Below are 14544 nucleotides of genomic sequence, written 5' to 3'. Positions count from 1 at the left end.
GGTAGGGGTACAGAACGAGGCTTTCGTTGCTGTGGGGAAGCACCTAAAGGTCAAGGTTAATACACATTAGTGGGGGGTAGTATTGACCATTGCCTATGCTGTTCTTGTGCTATTAATCAATGGAAGACTTTATGAGCTACCTATGGTGGGAGTTTTCGTAACACAATTCCTTTAGTTTGTTTTTTTTTTCATATTATATGAAAAGCTGCCAGCACTTTTTGATATTCCTAAAAAGAACAACAAATCTCCAGCAAAAATAGCAACATTTTATATCCTCGAATATATACTGTACCAAATAAAAGAGCAAGGTACACATCCTTCAATCAACATAACATAGAAAAGTGCTCATGAAATCAAATACAGCAGAATGCATGCATATGAGTTCAACAAGGTTGAATATTTAACTGGCCAGTAAAAAGTGAAAGCACAGCAAATAGTCTTCCCTATCACTGGACCCATTTTGCTCTTGCCAAATAAGGTCCACCTGCTGCTACTGCCTTTCTGATTTTATATTCTTGGAGGGTTTATAACAAGAATCTAATACATAACTGATAAAAGGGCACTAGTCTCATCAGTTTCATTTGAGATCAGAATATTGTCAACATAATCACACAGCAAAGTTACATTATTATCAAAGTGCATCAGCATCTTCATTATTTATACACTGATTTTCAATGTCTACAGGACATACAAATGAAACATTCTAGTATGAAATATGATTATGGTAACTCAATCTGGAATTAATTTTCTCCAAACTATTTTTTTCCCTATTATGAGAATGTAAAATAAATATGGGCCTGATAGTCAGTCAGTGAGCTGGAACTATACCAATTTGTATCAGCTAAGGGTTCAACACTATATATTCATTTATAGATCCTAGTCACACTCAGACCCTTCTATGACTTATTAATGGTTTTGATTTAGAAATGAAGCTTTGAAGTAATTATATAGTCACATGGAATTCATCCAATATACATATTTAATGTAAATTATTGCTTCCTGATTTTCACAGAAGACCTCTGATTAGATTATCTGGTGCTTCCATATTGTATTTGAAGCTGGACTGTGAGGAGAGAGAAGTATATGTAAGCCACCTTTACAATTTCCTGATTCTGCCCAGCAAGAAGCAAACACGGCCTTCATTATAATGCAGAGGAACAGAGACAGCTATTTTCCTGCCTGAGGTCTCGGAGAATTGTTCCAGCAGTTGAGCTAAACAATGTCCTGACTACCTCCTTAGCAAAAGGAAGTGGAATGAGTTGGCATAAGCTGCTATACCAACTCAAAACTCTCCAGAGATTCCCCTTTTCACGATGTGAAACCTCAAAGGGCTGCACTACGAAAACCAGCTGTAGTGGAGCTGAAAGTTTGACCTCTGGACTCCAGAACTGTGCTCGTTTTATGTGTGTGTGACTCCCACTGACACCAACTGAAGAGTCCAGCACATGAGGAGAGCAGAATATCAGGCAAAAAAAAAATGTACTATGTGAATCTGAGAAGAGAGTATTATTCTCTTGTGTCAAATTATTGTTCCATCTGGTAACATAAAGTGAATACTAGTGACTATTAGAGATGAATCAACAAATTGAAACAATTTATTTTGTGAGTTATTTTACTTTTTCACTTCAAAGAATGCCTGTGACTTGATTACAACTTCTTAAAGTATATTCCAGGAAACTTTTAAGGATTTTTTGTTTGTTTGTTTGTAAGTTACATGTGACTGTTCATATACATCACACTGCTCTGTTACTTTCCCCTGAACAGGACTTCTAACAGAGGCATAGAAGAATGCTGCAGCTGACAGCAGAACTTGGTTGATACAATTGTTTTGGAACATACAGTGAGCTAACCATTGTTACCTTTGTTAGGAATTTTGGATTCTGAAGGGACACTTCTTTCAGACAATGCACTATAACCATTCCCTACTATTTGGGAAATAATAAAAAAAGGAAGAGCAAAACAATGCCAATCAGGAGATCTCTCTCCCTCAAGGAATGGATTTAGATGAGTCAAAAAGGTTGTACGAACCATCAAGTTTTAAAATATATCAGTGATTTTGGATTTAAAAAAAGAACTCCACATCAAATGCTTTAAATTATAAGGCATATTTTGCTCATATGTTCTCTTCAAAACATGATTTATATCTCTGTTTTCATTACATCTGCTTCATACCTTTCTTTGATGAAGCTAACGTTAGTAGAGACAGCACAACTCTTGTAACACTGATGAGAACCAAGCTATTTCAAGTGACTCATATACACCAAAAAGTGCCTTATAGTCAAATTCAAACAGACCTGCCTTGTAGGATAAGGACAAGATGAGGCATTCTTTAAAAATCAAAATATTATCACTTCAGATTAGTGTTTTAAATAATAATTTAATTATTGCAGACTTACCTTGTATTTCTAGGATTGGCTGTTGTCAAATTAGTTAATGCTGTCACTACAGCTTCTTTTACCTCTTCATTATCACTGCTTAGCAACTGTAATAGCTGGGGAATCCCTTTGAAAAAATAATTGTATATATGAACATTTAAATAAACCATGGCAGTCTGAAAAACTTTAATATTCTCCTTATAAACAGAAAAAAACCAAATTCACATTTCATCCTTTCCCACCTTACTTACCCTGGAGTCCAAGGACACGTTTACTGTCTATATTCTCACACATGGCAGAAATGGCTTGGCAAGCAGCAACTTTAACTCCATCATTGTTAGTATCCAAAAGGCTTAGGAGAAATTTCTCAACTTCTTTGCAATGTAAGATTTTTCGTATTTCAGCTTTAAATGAGAAATAACAATAGCATTAATCTGCATGTTTTCCTAATCAGTGAAAGGACATGAATTTGATTTCATTTTGTTGTTGGAAATATTTTGGTAACAGAGGCACCAGCCATTAAGAAATGTGCACAAAGGACCTGAGCCAAATTCCAGCACAGAACATCCTGAGCTGGAAGAGACCCGCAAAGATCATCCAAATCCAGCTCCTGGATTAGGCTTCACTGAACTCTGAACCAAGCCCAAATAATGACTATTAAACACAGTATAAACATAAATACCCCAACAGAATGCAAAGTTTGTTCTCTGCAAGACTTTAAAACCACAGAATGAAGACAGACTTGATGGAAACAACTTTTCCAATGCAACAGATCATACTTACTCAAGATTATGCCGAATTTTATTTTATGCTAACAAAATCCAAATGCATGAAAGTCATAAACATACCAGTAAATGTACAATTAAACTTGGTGAAATATCAGTCAGTGTATTAAAATAGCCCCCCAAAAAAGGCAAGGAGCATTACAAAAGAAAATTTTTAATTCTGCACAGCTTGTACTTCTTTATTAATGCCCACTTTGCAGAGAATTTGAATTTTGTTGTCTAGCACAGTGTCCACTTCTGAGCCTACACTGGCTGGCAGCAGCTGCAGCAGGACAGAGAGGCTCCTTCCTCTGCACAAATAGCAACACACAGCACCAAAGTATCCACAGACATCTGTATGTAGACACCAATTAACTGATAAACTCCCTCAGCCCAAAACTGGTGAGATCAGAAATGCATCTTAGAAAGAAACACCTGAAAGAAACCTGCTCATGCAGAAAGGCACTAGACATCACAGAAGCTCTACAATGATGAGAATCAATAAACATTTAACCATTAACCATATGCATAATTTAAAGCAGACTATTTACATGCTGGAAGCTGTATCTGCATAGTAGAATTTTGGAATGTATTAAAGAATTTCAGGAACTGAGAAGTAAGTGGGACTTCAAAATATTTAGAAATTTTACCAGGGCTTCCTACTGTTCTGAGGGATCATTCCCTTGTTTGGATTGTTGTAGTCCAAATAATAAAAAATTAAAAGGAAAAAAAAATCGTAAATATTCTTTTAGATAAATCTGAATCTGACAGTAGTAATTAAAAGTAAACAAAAAAAGTAAAAAAAAGTCAATGAAAAGCAAGTTTGATCAAAAATGTAATTAGAGCAGAAATGACTCAAACCACAGAGATGAGACAGGTGCAGTCAATTTCTCCTCTTCAGCTCAGTTTTAAACTTTGTTAGAATCCTCAGATACACAAAGGAAATCACAAAACAAAGATGCAACAAATAAAATAGAGAGGATTTTAAGTGTCAGAATTTTGGCCACAACCTTGATACATATCAGCCAGCTCTCAGGAGAATGCCTCAGTTGGGATGAGAGACTATTTTGACAAGTTATCAAGTATGTCGCTGGCCTGTTGCTTGCCAAGGTAGTCCATAATCCCTAATAATGATCTCTAGAGGTTCTTCATGCCTCAGTAATTTGTTCATTGCACAGCAAGTTATATAATTGTTTACAGATTTTCTTAAAAAATGATCTTGCTTTTAAAAGCAGCTATGATGATGGGTAAGCATTTCTTTTAAAGATATTTTATAAAGTAATAATATAAATTAATTATTTGAATGAGTGAAATTAGTAATTTAAAATATTTTAAACAGAAAAATAATTTTATAATAATGTGGAAAAACAGATCATGAATTTGAACTTATAATAAAGAGTATGCAAGTACATTTAGGTAGCTAGATCAATAAAAATTATTAATATTTCAATATCCAGGTGCCAATTCTATTTAAGGGATGAACATTTTCTGCTGATCTCTCTGTGCATATGAGTTGTTTCCTTTGTGTCCTTTACCAGAGACTAGAAAGAATGCACAACTGAAGAACATCATTTACACTGAAGTACTTCATATGTCAGTGCCAACATCATTTTTACAGTGATTAATTTCTTGACCCCTAAGTAATTTGAATACGTTGATTTAACATGAAGGAAAATCAAGCACACACAACTAAAAGAGTATCAACCGTTCTGTCCAGATTTTCATGCATTGACCCCATGGTGAGACAACCTTTATTTTTCAATATATCTACCTATTTCACCTTCTTGCCCAAAAATCATGATCTGAGTTCTACTGATGACTATTCAGGTCACTGTCACCACCTTATGGAATTATTTGTACCAATTTCAAACGAAAAAAGTTAATGTTAAATAGTATCATGACCTCGCATTGACCTTGAGATAACACAGATAAACAAAGATTTGTATTATGAAATGCTTTTGTTAATCAGGCTACAGAGCATGTTTAGTGTGCTTCTCTTTGAGCATGAGATACATTGAGATAGACAGAAAGAATGTGGAGAGCTTCAAACCAAAGTTTGGCAGAGCAAGTGTGATCATCACTTTCTCCATAAACACTGCACAGCATTTTGTTGTTGCTGGTGTGTCTGGCATTGTCAGGGGAAAATCAGGCTCTCCTTAATCAACAGTCCAGATAATCCACTCACAGACATTCAATAATTTATAGCATTAGATTATATTTACCATTCTAAAATGACTGCATTATTTGGTGGGCAAGGCAGGAATCACAGTATAATTCACCACTGTAATTCTGAGCATACAGAACTAAATCATCAACAAATTAATATATTAAATTCATTATAATACAGAACAAAAAAATTTCAGGGACAAAGGCATAATGATTATGTATAGAAATATGGTCCGTTTTAATGTACTTAAACAGAGCAGCATCCTAGAGATGCTATTTAAAGTTGAATATCATGTTTATATCATGTAATTTATTCTGATACTGAGAATAACTCTTAAGGGATAAATATATCTTATAACAACAACACCAAGTTACAGGAGTCCCTTTCCAAAGGGCTGGAAAACATAAAACAAAACTGCTTGCTATGATCACATCTATCAGGAAAAAAAAACCAAATTCCATCTGTCAACAATAATAATTTCAAAACCAGATACTGTGCTATATCAGCTGCCAGGATTAAAAAACCAGCTAGATACATGTTCTGTCATAGCAGAAGTAGGTTTTTCATTCCAATGAAAAGCAGTATTTTTTTTCCCAAGTATACAGGAAATATTGGTAAATTGCAACCATGATTAGCAAACCTGAAGCATGTGGGTATAGCTATTGCAAATTTAATGAAAAAGTCACTACAGAACTAAGAGCTGTGTTGTACTGTACTGGATTCACATCAAGGCAAGTATAGTATACATCAGTGTTGCATTTTGAATAGGCTGTTTAGTATGCTTACAACCAAACTCCAATCAAACAAACAAAACATGAAAATATTTCTGTTTTATTTTTGCACTTTGGCTATTTCTTATAATGGCCTTTTTTTTATACTGCAAGGCTGACTTTATTCCAGTATCTCTACGTAGCTTAAAAATTCAGTGCTTTTTGCAATGCCTTACATTGAGCAGCAAGTTTACTGGACTGTGTTTTCCACTGCAATAGGATAACAAGTTTCCTTTTGTCTAGCTGGGTGTCACCAAAATTCAACAGCTTGAAAGCAAATATTTTAGATCTTCTTTTGATATATTTTCCCAGCTTGCTGCATCCATACTAACTGTCATAGGCTGAAGAAGAGAGCAAACCTCTATAATGAAACCTCATTGACTCCATTTGTAAAGAAGCATGACAAGAAGATGCATCTTCACTGACGGTAACATCCCATGATATAATATCATAGGCAGTGCTGTAATATATTATGTGTGGTTCTTGCAACTGTGCTTTAAAAATGTGCTCAGACATGCTTCTACTAACAGCTGCTAAAATATTAGGCCACAAAAACTGAAAAAAAAGTGTGAAAGAGGCCAAGAAGGCTATGCTTATTTGAAAATAAATATGATAAAGGAGTAAGATGCAGCAGAAACCAGTAGGCGCAAATATAAATCTGCTTAGCATACAACTTACAAGCCTGTCACAGGACTATAAAAATGATACTGACAGTCCTAAGTAGCATAATAAAATAACAACACAGGAAAATACACAAAGAAAATACTGACATAAGAAAGTCCCTTCCTATCTTTGATACCTGAACATTAATGAAAACAATTTTCAGTGACTTGCCAAGCTTCCAACAGATAATGACAAAAGCACAGAAAAACCCACAGAATACTCGGACACTCTTTCTGTGTATCATTTTCAACCCAAATAATTACAAATATTCAGGATATCAAACTAAGCAAGATGAGAAAAGAATCAGAAAGATAGCATGGGGAGAGATGAAAAGAGGTCTGAAATACGGCAGAAAGGAGAGATTAGTTTATCCATGTATTAAATTAAATGACATCTTTTTAAAATACACATAAAGCCACGATTCAATCACAAGGTGCCAGAATTATGAATGAAATATTTAAATTCTACGGTCATAAAAACCCCTTGACACAAGCAAAACCTATAGTCAGTAGTATTAGTTACACTGCATTTTGTTACACAACACTACCAGGCACATGTTGCAACTCAGTAGCCAACGTATGGAAGGAATTTCAAATGTAGTTTGATTAAAAGAGCATCCTTGTGGGCATAAACCATGAGCATGTTCAGCCTAATTCGGAATTCCTCGGTGAATTAAAAAAAAGTATATTAAAAAGTACTATAGGATGAATAATTATAAAAAGATTACAATGAAACTATTTAACTCCCCTGGGAATATTAATCTGCAAGCCATTTGAAAGGTTTCCTTTCATGCCTCTGTTAAAGGAATTTGTATTTGAAATTGCCTGACATTTAGACAAGCAGCTGAATGCAAAAGGAAGTCAGCTTGCAATGAAGTCTTAACAGAGAGAGGCAGAAACAGTGCCAGCAAAGGTGGCTTAAGATGGCAGTCAGCTGGTATCACTAAACAAAAGACAAGGATCATGTTTTCAGAGCTCTGTTCTCCTTTGAGGACAGCATTTTACAAGACTATATTAAAATAAAATAATAAATATTAATTAAAAATAAATGGAGGCAAAACCATAACATATTCAAATTTATATATATATATACATATATATATATATATATATATATAAAATCTCCTAGCATCCAATTGCTGCTCTGATTGGCAAGACTCATTACTGTAATTAATTCTTGCCAGTGCTTTCCTCAGCCTAAGTACTACCCTCAACCAGAGAAGATTGCCTTGTTCTGGACAAAAATTTATTTCATAAACAATTTCATGTCCACGGATTACGGAAAAGTCACATACAGTCATAAGCTGCCTTGGTAATTGCCTTTGCTGCATTCTTCTGAATATCAGGAACAGTAGAGACTTCTAAAAATGAAAGTAGTTTTTCAAGGCCTCCTGTCAGCTGAATCTGTTGCAGAATATGCACATCTTCGAGGCAATTTCCCAACACAGCAAGAGTTTCAATATGTAGATCACTGAGCTCCTAATAAAAAATTTTAAAAAGCCAGAAACAAACAAAGAACCTTGAAATCAGGACTAAAATATCTTAGCCTTTTAAGTTTGTAGGACAATTGTTGTAACTTTCTTTTGGGCAGTATATTCATACTGCAAAGTACATATTTACAAATTCATATTTTCATATAATTTATTTGGATTCAACACAATTTATTAAAATAGCAAAACCCATAGAAGTTTTTCATTTACATCGAAGCAGGTTAGACAGGTACTAAGAATGGGCCTGTGATCTTAAAAAACTTCATTAATATCTCTATGCATTATATTTCCCATTGTGACACCTGAACTCAAGAAGCACTAAACTGAGTCTCATAATAATATAAACAACGATAGGAAATTGTGTCTAAAGCCATTATATAAAGTAAACTCAATTCAAAAATTGAACAATAAACACTTTAGGAAATGTCTTTGCTTCTTTTCTTAGCAAACTAGATATTCTAGCTCATCCTATTTCTATAGTTCCCTCCAAGTAAGTCACTCTTTGTCCTTATATCTCTCTTACGTAAAATAAGTAATATTACTCATTAGTCATACAAACATCAGCACCACAAACAAAAAAAACTTTTAAAGCAAGTAAACCGTACATTGTTTTCCAGTATATTCAGAAGACAATCTAATCCCTTATTTTCTCCCAGCAATATCCTGGTTTCTCTGTCTTTGCTAATTACTCCCAAGGTTTGAAGGGCCAACAGCTGAATGACCGGATATTCAGATTCCAGAAGTCCCAGCAAGGGTGGAATTACATTCAGTTCACGAACCGCAGCACGGTTTTGAAAATCCTGCAGTAAAATATTCCAACCAAGAATGTTAGTGATAGAGAATATAACAATAGATCAATTTCTCACTTTACAGAAAGAACATCAAAAATCTAATTTCAGACATTAAAAAAAGAGTCAATACCCCAGAGCTTCCAGTTCTGCAGATTTCTTTCTTTTAAGCTAAGAATCAAACTGAATATAATCAAGTTCCACAAACCTTAAATTCTAGGGGTTTCTTGCATGTCTGAAGTACACACTACGAAATCTAGTCCTGTATAAAGAAGCCTATTCATTCTTGATTTTACCATGTTTGCCTCAACACAAATGTTTCTTTGAGAAAGTTTTTTTAAATTTAGTTTCACCATTTTTATTTACCTCAGTGGGAGGAAAACAGTTTTTGCACTCTGCTGTGGTTGCCTGGTTATATCTTCTTTTGTTTTAGTAATTATAAAATGACAATTTAAAAATTCAACTTTAAACAGTGAATGTGCAGCTTAATAAAAAGACAGTAGTTGATTATATTAAAAAAGAAAATAAATAAATAAATAAATTACAATTTGCTTTTAAATAGCTTATTGCACATGTGCAGCATGCAATTATCCTTATCAATATAAGCAAGCACCAGGTGCAGTTATCCAGATATACCCTGCAACAAAGACAGTGAGATAGTAAAAAAAGAGAAAGAGTAAAATGTGATTCTGAATAGACATGCTCTGATGCCCCAAAAGAGATAGAGTTATAAACTAAATTCATTACTGAATTGATTCGCTTAAGCCATGGGAGAGAACTGCCACACAAATGCACCATTCTTTTGCTAAGCAGCATATGGATGACATTAGTGAAAGTAGCCAATAACGAATCTATTCCTCCCAGTATGGAAAGGAGCTGTTGACAGCATTCACCCATCATTAAAAAGATGTTCAAAATTGTGCTAGGGACTTGCTGGTCAAAACAAGAAACAATGCAATTGGTAGTTCTTTAATTTACAGGATAATTCCAACCTTTTGGATAGACAGATTACAACTCTCATTACTAAGATTAACATTTTTCAACTCAGAAGGCAAATTATTATTTAGTTTTAAAAATCTGAACCTCATGCTGACTGTACTTTTACTGCAGTACAGCACAGACAACTGCACTAAGTTCAACAGAATTAAAACCCAGTTATATTCATGACTAATTTAACATTCAGGGCCTCAGTTGCAAGGACTCAATGTTTCAAAAACATACATGAACACTATGGAGTAAAGGAAACAAATATTTTAAAATTACTAATCCCACAGTGAATGTCAGGGGTAGGGGTGCAAATGATTATCTGCCTCTGTAATTTAGGGCAACAAAAAAGAGCAAACTTTACCTGTACCAAAAGATAGATACACTCAAGTGAGTTCTTCTGAACATCAGGATCAAGGCTATCTAGCAGTCTGATGAGTGGTTCTAACCCACCTTGCTTGAATATTTTTACTTTAGTAGTATATTCAACAGCCATATGTGCTAGACAAAGAGTAGCAAACTCATGGATAACTACATCTTCTGTGGAGAAAAAAGAGAAACATTCTGATCAAGTCTTATTCAGCACAGAATATTATTCGCTAATCCAATAGTTTAAAGGATTATTTGAATTCAATAAATAATAGCTGTTAACCATACCTGATGTATTCACAAACATCTTTTTCCATCTGTACAACATAACACTACCCAATGAGCTACAGAGCTACTCCTATAAAAGCATTTACCTATTTAACATGCACTAGGAAAAATCACAAGTTACAGGGTAGATTTTATTAAATTGTCTGATAAAATGGCAATTGTAAATTATTTCTGATTGTACTTTTGCACAAGGAATGAATACTGTAAGGTAGGTACCTTCTGGCGCTAGCTGTGATATAAGTGCATTTGTGACATCCAGTTCCCTCAGTAACTTCTTGACATCATCTACAATGAAGTAAATTCAAATATGAAGTCTTTTGTCAGGCAATGTTGGCTGAGTAAAGAAATAGAAACTGCTCCAAGCAAAATGTACTTATGGTTACTCCCTGAGTGACAAAAAGATCTGACTGAGAAAGACACACAACTAAAGTTAGACCAAAATCATAATGGGCCCAGGAAAAAAAGAAACAGAGACTTTCAAGTAGCAGATGCCATTATTTGACATTTGATACATATGAAGTTCCTCTATATTTCATTGAAATTTTATTCAAAATACTTGCATCTAGCAGGTTCTGATTAAATATTGCACGATTTTAATTGCCAAAGAAGTCATACTCCAATAGCTAAAATCATTTGTGGTTAAAATTATCAAATTAAAAGCAATCCTTCTGTTATTTAGTTTTCAAGCCGTCATTTTGCAATTTTATGCTAACGCCAGCCCACACAGCAAATGGAAAACATGAATTACACAGGTCTTACTAAAATCACAGCAAAAACTTTCAGATTGCATTTTAACGTTGTCAATGGCAAACTAGCAAAACCTCAACCCTTGGATAGAAAACTCAAATCATATTCTTTGGGACAGACTTCATTCTACAGGGCTGTGTTGTTATTATCAATATATTCAACAATTTGAAATTGTTAAAATTTAAGAAAAATATATGAGTTTAATTTACTTTTAAATAAAAAACCAATTAAGATGTGAATATAAATGGGAGGTATTTGTTCATTCAAGTCCTTGTTTGTGCAGCACCACTGAAGATATGCTAAGAGGGTAAGGTCCAGTGTAGCATCACAAGCAGGTAGAGGTTGATGAAAAGATTTTGAGTGTGGTTGGAATATCCTCATGGAAGACAACTGGGTAAAAAATTCACTAAATTAAGACCTGTTTAATTACATTAATCAGATATAGGTCTATAAAGCATTATAAAAGCAACAGCCACTGAAACTCAACCTTACAGCACTTCCTCTTTATTCTGGGCCATTAATATAGGACTTTGTGACATGATCAACCTCTTGTTTTGATGACACACAGTGAAAAACAGTAAAACCTTGAGACTCTTACTATTAGAAGCCATGATGCCAAATACCATGACGGCATTTCTGCGTACAAGTGGATCTTCGTGTGAGAGGAGTTTATACAGGTGTTCCAATGCTCCAAGACCAAGAAGTGTCACTTTGTTTTCATCACCTGAAAAGGAACTGGGTTAAAGCCCAAATAACAGGCCAGCAACCTCACAGTTCTAATGAATTAAGGTAAAACCACTACCAGTCTTTTACTGGACAGTAGAATCAAAGAACAGAGGCCTGGCAGGTCCTTTGGAGATCATGTAATTTACACCTCAAATAAATATGTGTCAAATAGTTTCAAGAATTAATAGTATCTCAGATTAATCCACATTTTTAAAGCAAAGGACGCTTCTGTCTATTGGACACTCCACTCATTTGTTAGAGACTGCAGTGGAAGTACAAACGAAAGCTTTCTACTTAGCAAAGTACAGGTGAACAGTATCAGGTGAATGTATTTTATTTTCCTCTTCTCTTGCCTCCCAATTTAATTTTCCTCAAAATAACAGTTCACTAATTCTGTGGATCTTTACTATCCCTCAAGGAAAGCAACTACGAGGATTTGTATCATTAATTCCTACCTGAGATTTCTACCACCTGATAATGAAGTGCTTTGTAGCTGAACAGGTGCTGGACATGCAAAGAACAGAGGAGTTTAGTGTGATTACAGCCTTCTGTTCCCGCTCATGCAAAACATACCCAAACCCAAGAAACAAAATCCCAATGTTATTCCTATTCTCAGTTCCCACAACAGCTTTATAATTCATTTTCTAATGAACCATGCCTCCCCTTTCTGGTTAAAAGTGAGCAGGATGAGAGGAAACTGGAAGTCTATGCTCATTCTCAGACCAAGACATGATTAAAATGGAGGAAGTATTTTTTATTGAGGGATGGGACTTAATTTACTAGCAACACTCTAAAAATAGATTAACTGCAATTAATTAACTGAAAACAACTCCTTCTCTTGTGCCACACAACCCTTCTCTTGTGCACAGTTACAGTCTAGTCTTCTGGAACATTACAGGAACATCCACATTATTAACTTAAAGGATTATTCTTTTAGTATAAACATAAAAGACATAAACAACTATTTTCCTGCATTGTGACATATTTTACTGAGGTCAGGAGGGAAGGAGCCAGCAAGACTTTATGGTTCATAGCTGTCTCCCAACAGTCCACATTCTCTCTTCACATATTTAGAATGTGATCTCATGCCCTCAGCCAAGCTTGCCATATTAAGCACAACCTAAACATCTTTCAGAACCCAGTGACTTCCAGCCAGCTGTCAAAGCCTTCAGGTCTTCTCTCACAACTTCAGCAGTGTTGGTAATTTACATCAGTATAATAATCAGCATATAAATGTGTAATTTTTAAAGAAAACATAAATTAAATGGAAATTAAACCAGATTAATCAGAGCAAGAATACTACCAGTGTATACCAATTTGATTGACTAACATAGAATAACATGGAATAAATAGGAGACAACTTAGGAAAACGTGTTACATAAATTTGAGTCTTTGTTATACAGTTATTTGTCTCCTGAGTACCTCGAACATGGTGTTTAGCTATAGATTATACAGTGACTTTTGGAAGATTTGGAATCTTGGAGACTTGTTAGATTCCCAACTCATACAGAAATAAGCTTGAAAAAGGAGGCTGAGCAGTCTCCAACAAATCACCTGCACAGAAATACTGACACAACAACTTTGTGTAAAAATAACAGGAAAAAATCTAAGAAGTTATTTTCATTTAAAACTGAAGCTTAAAATGACTATACTGGTACAGAGGTTTCAAACTGTAACATAAAAAAAATAATTCTTTCCCAACTGCATATCTGTTGCTCATAAAAAAACTTATATTTAAAACAAACTCTATTAAACAGCGAATATAAAATTCTCCAACAAAATTATAAAAGTTTCCTTCATGCCAAACAACACGACTTCTTTATTACTGCAAGTGCAGATATTTCAGAAAACCCTCCAAAACTTCAACAGACACCTTTGAGAAGAAAGTAAAATTTCAATGCTAGGAAACCAAAGAATTGTGAACTACTATCAAAATCTAAGCAGTGCAAAACAAAGCTCATTGCAAAAAGACTAACCTTTTGATGCATATTTATATAGAGCATCACATGCTTTGGCCAGAACTTCATTTTCAGGAGAACTAAGCATTAGCACAACAGTTGCTGGTGTTTTGCTTTCAATCAATAAAGGATCAAACTAAAACAAAACAAAAAAAAGGGAAAGTAAAGTTTGATTTATACTGAGTCTTCCTGTGTGCTGCAGTAGACTCCCACATTTCATTAAAAATAAAATAAAATTTTGTTTGATACCTACATGAATTAGAAATTAGTTGCTGTTTCCTTGGAAAAGTCTGACTTTTTTCATAACAATTAGAGACATTGTTGAAAAATTAGAAAGAATAATTGACTTTCAAATAAACATATCCACAACATCATCACGTATGAAGATTTTGTGAAAACCTTCATGCTTCCCTGCAAATCTAGAAAGCTTTGAAGGTAACAAACTATGTAGTTGTT

General features: G+C 34.4%; 1 protein-coding gene across 5 annotated transcripts in view; it reads right to left on the bottom strand.

Moving 5' to 3' along the window:
* ARMC3 (armadillo repeat containing 3) overlaps positions 1 to 14544 on the bottom strand; it is a 65517-nt gene that overhangs the window by 30746 nt on the left and 20227 nt on the right. For 4 of the 5 annotated variants that reach the window (XM_063413772.1, XM_063413753.1, XM_063413737.1 and 1 more), the window contains 8 exons: positions 14107 to 14224; positions 12003 to 12128; positions 10874 to 10942; positions 10365 to 10540; positions 8834 to 9028; positions 8034 to 8217; positions 2627 to 2779; positions 2397 to 2502 (listed from right to left, as the gene is read on the bottom strand). In XM_063413772.1, the coding sequence (XP_063269842.1) occupies positions 2397 to 2502; positions 2627 to 2779; positions 8034 to 8217; positions 8834 to 9028; positions 10365 to 10540; positions 10874 to 10942; positions 12003 to 12128; positions 14107 to 14224 (1127 nt within the window). The remainder of the gene's footprint in view (positions 1 to 2396; positions 2503 to 2626; positions 2780 to 8033; positions 8218 to 8833; positions 9029 to 10364; positions 10541 to 10873; positions 10943 to 12002; positions 12129 to 14106; positions 14225 to 14544) is intronic. The other variant, XM_063413763.1, reaches the window with a different exon arrangement.

The sequence above is a fragment of the Prinia subflava genome, chromosome 1 (assembly GCF_021018805.1).
Source record: "Prinia subflava isolate CZ2003 ecotype Zambia chromosome 1, Cam_Psub_1.2, whole genome shotgun sequence".
Taxonomy (NCBI): Eukaryota; Metazoa; Chordata; class Aves; order Passeriformes; family Cisticolidae; genus Prinia; species Prinia subflava.
Note: the sequence above shows the minus strand (reverse complement) of the source record. Positions and strands in the feature narration are given on the sequence as shown.